The sequence below is a fragment of the Peromyscus eremicus genome, chromosome 3 (genome assembly GCF_949786415.1).
Source record: "Peromyscus eremicus chromosome 3, PerEre_H2_v1, whole genome shotgun sequence".
In the NCBI taxonomy this organism is placed as follows: domain Eukaryota; kingdom Metazoa; phylum Chordata; class Mammalia; order Rodentia; family Cricetidae; genus Peromyscus; species Peromyscus eremicus.
This window is the reverse complement of record NC_081418.1, coordinates 107,866,579-107,872,059: the sequence shown is the minus strand read 5'-3', so window position 1 is coordinate 107,872,059 and position 5,481 is coordinate 107,866,579. Positions and strand designations below refer to the sequence as shown.

At 43.3% G+C, this 5,481-nt stretch overlaps 1 protein-coding gene across 1 annotated transcript; it reads right to left on the bottom strand.

Annotated features, from left to right (window-relative positions):
* Window positions 1-2,496: 2,496 nt before the first annotated feature.
* On the bottom strand, window positions 2,497-3,031 carry LOC131906013 (large ribosomal subunit protein eL21-like). The gene has a single exon (XM_059256802.1). The coding sequence runs from the start codon at window positions 3,016-3,018 to the stop codon at window positions 2,536-2,538; it is 483 nt and encodes a 160-aa protein (XP_059112785.1). The 5' UTR covers window positions 3,019-3,031; the 3' UTR covers window positions 2,497-2,535.
* Between the last annotated feature and the right edge of the window lie 2,450 nt (window positions 3,032-5,481).

Below are 5,481 nucleotides of genomic sequence, written 5' to 3'. Positions count from 1 at the left end.
GGAGTGAACTTACTTTATTAAATTTTCCATTTGTTTCCTGTAGTGTTACATAGTTTATTCTAATTAATTGAAAGAGAGCTCATAAATATTTTATCAACATGGGAATGTGATTAAATGCTCAAGGATTTCCCCCTTATTTTTAAATTTTATACCCCTTAATTTGTGGTTTGTGCTCAGATAAATGCACATGGAACCGAAGCCTGTCATGATCTGGTTCCCTCTTAACCGGTGTGTAACATGGTGGAAACACTAATTCCCGCAGTCTCTTTTCTTTAGGGTTTGCATGTAGACGTCCTCCCAAAGGAAGAGAGAGCATTGCCACGCTTTGCTCACCTTTCCTGAGTTGATACAAAGATGGACACCACAGTATCTCTTTGCCTCATCACCCCTTCCAACCGGAAAACAAGTATGTCCTCATGGGCAGGGCTCACCTTTGTTTTGTTGGCCCTCCATTCATAGCCCTGGAAACAGCACCCAGCACAAGCAAGAATCTCAAGAATATTTCTGGAGTTGATGAATGGACCCAAAATTTCTAGAATATTTCCTTAAGGAGACTAGCTCTAGATGATTTAATGTTTAGCTTATAGAATCCTTTAAAGGATTCTGTGTCCAGTAAGAAAGCATCCTCAGCTGCTTGGCAGAAGGCTATGCAAGAAGCAAATCAAGTTTCTAATGCTACCCATGCTGTTTGGCTGAGAATCATTTTTTTAATATTTATTTATTATGTTTACAGTGTTCTTTATCCATGGTATGACTGCAGGCCAGAAGAGGGCATCAGATCTCACCATAGATAGTTGTGAGCCACCATGTGGTTGCTGGGAATTGAACTCAGGATCTCTGAAAGAGCAGCCAGTGCTCTCAACCTCTGAGCCATCTCTCCAGCCCTGAGAATCATTTTTCATCTGCTATCTCACGAGACTGTTCTACAGCATACATGCTAGGAAACTCAACTGTATGTGTCTTAATGACTCCAAGGAAAAGAAACATTAAATGCTTGAGAATGTGGTTGGTGAGCCCCACATCATCAACACAGGGCCAGAGGCCCGATCCTGACTAACTCAGTCATGAGTCACTGCTCTTTGATTCCATTCCTTTATAGGTCCAAGGTAGACATCAATATCAATGTGTTGACTGTGTATATTGTTGTGCATGTATATTGTATTGGGCTACAGAGGAAGTTGGGTCAACATGGAAGGAAGTGGCAAGTGACACCTCTGAGTATCCCTTTCTGTACAGTTTTGACTTTCTGAAATCCTTAACCCTCTACATATCAAAAACAAATGTTGAAATAGAGTGGACTAAAACAGAAATAAAGGGACTGTATGAATTCAGTTGTATTTCAAATAAAGGCCATGGCCACCTTGTGATGGACACAGAGAGAGGGAAAGAGGGAAAAAGAGACAGAGAGAAAGGAAAATGAACAAATGAAAGAGAGAGGACGTTGGATGAGGGATGGGTGGACAGAAGGCACATGTTTAATTTGGAACAGAGAGGAACAAGGAGGGCTGTGGTGCCTTGAACGAGAACAACCTCCAGGGCTCACACATTTGAATGCTCAGTCCTTACTTAATAGAACTGTTTTAGGAAGGATTAGGAGGTGTAGCCTTGTGGGAAGGCATGTGTCACTGGGCGTGTGGGCTTTAAAGTTTCAAAAATCCCATGCCAGACCTAGTCTTTCTGTCCCTGACTTGAATTTGAGAATCAGATGTGAGCTCTCAACTCCTGCTCCAGCGCTACCACACCTGCCTGCCATGGCCACTCTCCCCACCATGATGAGCATAGACTAAACCTCTGAAACTGTAAGCAAGCCCACACTTAATGGCTTTCTTTTATAAATTGCCTTGGTCATGGTGTTTCATCACAGCAATAAAACAGTAATCAAGACAAGGGTATAAAATTTATCAACAAATTGTCAACTATTTTTTAATAAACTTGCTTTCTATGGAGAAAAAGAAAAACATGAAACCATTTGGGATGTATTATAGGATAAGAAATATGAGCCAGGCATGACGGTGAAAGCTGGAATCCCAGCATTCAAGTGACCAAGGAAGAAAGATCATGAATCTGAAGCCAGACTGTTGTGAGAAAGAAAGAAAAGAGGAAGATGAAGGAAGGGTGTAAGAAGAAGGAAAACTGGATAAACATAGTGTCGAGGTTCTCCATGAGGAAGGATCTACACACAAATATGAAATGGAGAAAGACAAGAGGGTGTAGGAATAGAATGGAAATAGGGAGAATGAGTGTAAATTAATGATTTCACATATATGCATGTATTTGCATATGTGTGTACATGCTTGATCATATATGTACACATGTGAGTATATGTGATTCTATAAATGCATATACATCTACTAATTCCGTGAGCTAACAGGGACAGTGAAAGCACTGTGCCTACAGCCTGCTTGGCAATGCTATTCCCAGTAACTGAACCAGGGCACTTTGGAGAACTGGCTCTTAGAACACCTCCTTATTCCTTTTTTTTTTTTTTTTAAGAAAAGCCCTTTACAGTTCAGGTCCTTTATTTCTTTTTGTACATTAGGCCATGAATTCGTATGGAATGGGCTCCAGCAGCTCAGGCTCCTTCCCGTTAGTCCTCACAAAGTGTGCTTCTCTGGGTGGGGCGGGCTGGCGCTTCCGCTGCACCCAGGTGCCCTTCTCCTTGGCTTCCTTTTTCTTCTGGTCGTTCTCCTTCACCCGCTTCAGGAAGCTGTCTCGGATCTTAGAGTGCTTGATGTGCTCAGTCCGCACGTTAATTCTCTTGGCAAGAATCTTGCCCTTAACTTGCTTGTTCACAATGATGCCCACGGCATGCTGGGTGACATTGTAGACTCTTCCGGTTTTGCCATGGTAACACTTATGAGGCATTCCTTTTTGAACAGTGCCCATTCCCTTGATGTCTACAATATCACCTTTCTTGTAGGTTCGCATGTAAGTAGCCAAAGGAACAACTCCATGTTTCCTAAAAGGCCTGGAGAACATATAGCAGGTGCCCCTCCTCTTTCCCTTTGTGTTCGTCATTTTGGCGAGTTACTGGAAGATGGCTGCCGCCACATCTCCTTATTCTATAAAGTAAATAGTCAAAGAATCGCCAGAATATTCCCAAGGATGCAGAAGCCAGTTTGAAGTACCCCACCAACCAAAACGATGGGGCAATATTGGCATCAAAACACATACTGTGAAATTCTAAGATGAAGCATTCTGTGAATAAAAAATGAATTTATTGTTTCATACAAAGCACAGTCAGACAGACAGACAGGGATCTTGCTTGCAGAGGAAAGCCATGTGCTGGTAGAGTACTGGGTTAAGAAGTCAGCAATTGGCATCGTTGGGATTTGACTCATCAATAGTTTTTATTTGAATGACCATTTTTATGTGCTGACAATGGGCTGTGTGGAAGGGCCACCATGTGAGAGGCACTCAGTACCCTGACCTTAGATAAGTGAATGCCCCAACCACACAAAAGGACTTCATAGTTTTCCCTGTGCAGCCCTCCAGGTCATCCAGTCCAATGCAGAGGCCCTCACTGGACTCCTGTGAATTTCTCTTCATCCTCTCTCATTCCTGTTCTCTTTCTTTTCCTTCTTCACTCCATTGCTCACTCCTCAGTTACTTTGAAGCCTTTGTATCTTTCGTACATAGATCAAAAAATTAACTATCACATGAAGACAGATGCCTCCTGGATTCCTTTTCTCTAGGTTGTTTTCTCATATTCTTCCAGAATTTTCTACCCTTTCTTCAACACTCATCTTACATGACCTTATCCTTTTACAGCACTGCTAGGCTTTGCAAAACATATTCCCCACACAGTCTCAGACCATCTATAATCATTCTGTGAACAATGTGCATCTAACCACACTTCCTTCACTCCCGAAGAGCCCGGAGAGCGGAGGCACCAGGGAATCCAGGGTCAGAAGGAATAAGAACAAGAGCCTCAAGCACAAGCTTAGCTTCTATTCCTCACCTAGCTGACAGCACACTGCATCATGAAGTCAGAGAAACATAACCCATGCCTGTTAAAAGTTTCTGGTGAGCATTTAAATACCATCAGAGGGGACTGGGGAGATGGCTAAGTGGTCAAGAGTATGTACTCCTTTTCAGAGGACCCAAGTGTGGTCCTCAGCACCCTCATCAGGGCTCAGACCCTCTTGTAACTTCCAGCTTTGTGGAATCTTATGCCCTCTTGTGGCCTCCATGGGCACTGCACTCATGTGCACAAACACAAACATTCACATGTATACTTGATTAAAATAAAAAATGTTTCAAGGGGCTGGAGAGATGGCTTGGCAGTTAAGAGCACTTGTCTCTCTTCCAGATGACCCATATTTGATTCTCAGCACCCACAAGATGTCTCACAACTGTCAGTAACTTCTGTTACAGGGCATCTGATACTCTCTTCAGTCCTCCATGGGCCCCAGACACATGTATGCTTCACATACATACATGCAGGCAAAACATTCATATGTACATAAAATAAAATTTAAAATATTTATTAAGTGTCTTACTTAATAGTAGTACATGCATACAACGTGTTAGAGCGCATCCACCCCCCATTCTCTTCTTTCCAATTCCTTCCCTATCCCTGGCCCACATTTTTCCCTCCCAACATCACATACTTCCTCTGTTTTTTTTTTTTTTTTTAAATTTAACATCTGCTGAGTTCCTTTAGTGCTGCCTGTGTGTGTATGGGTCTCAGACCACCTACTTTAAATAACAACCCGAGGCTTGCTTTCAGCTCCTGGTCTGCTCCAACCTCACTTTAAACTGCGACTATGCACAGCCTGGGAGTCTTTTGCGCTTGTCCATATTGACTTTGCTTCTATATGAAATATTTACATATGTTTATCACTTCGTCATCATTTAGCACAGCATCTGTTTGCCAAAAATGAGTCAGGCCCCAGCCACAGCAGCTTGTGGGACCACGTGAGATTTCAGAGGAAAGAGCAAACTGGCTTTCTGGGAGGTTCCCTTAGAAGAAATGAGTTGCTTTCATCTGAGTAACCTAACATCTCATCCCACCCACACACTCAAATACATACTACATGGGTCCCTTCACTTCACATTTGATGCCACCTGTGGGACGTGGAAAGGAGCGTGGTGTGCCTATGTGGCTGTGAATATGAAGTCAAGGGAGACAAGAATGTTATATAGTCACTTCCTATCTGAAAGATGGGAGGGTGGCTGGAGCCAACATCAATAACAGGGAGAGGACAGCCTTGGGGACAACAGCTGTCACACCCAACTCAGCAAATTTCCCACGCACCAGGGAGCTTCCTGGCTCATCTCAACCCTTTCTGCTCATTACCCATGAGCAGAGCAGCAAATGCCATCAGAAGTCACCACGTTGTAGCTGTAGAAGCAGCAGCTGGGCTGCCTCCTAGGCTTCCAGCGATGCTAGAAGTGCACTATTGAGTAACTGCCCTTATGCCAGCTCAGTCAAGTTCTGTCAAAACAGATGGGGACTAGGGTTCAGGAACACAGGAC

Excerpts from the sequence above, each read along its gene's own strand:
- LOC131906013 (XM_059256802.1), bottom strand. The coding sequence starts at position 3,018 with ATGACGAACACAAAGGGAAAGAGGAGGGGCACCTGCTATATGTTCTCC.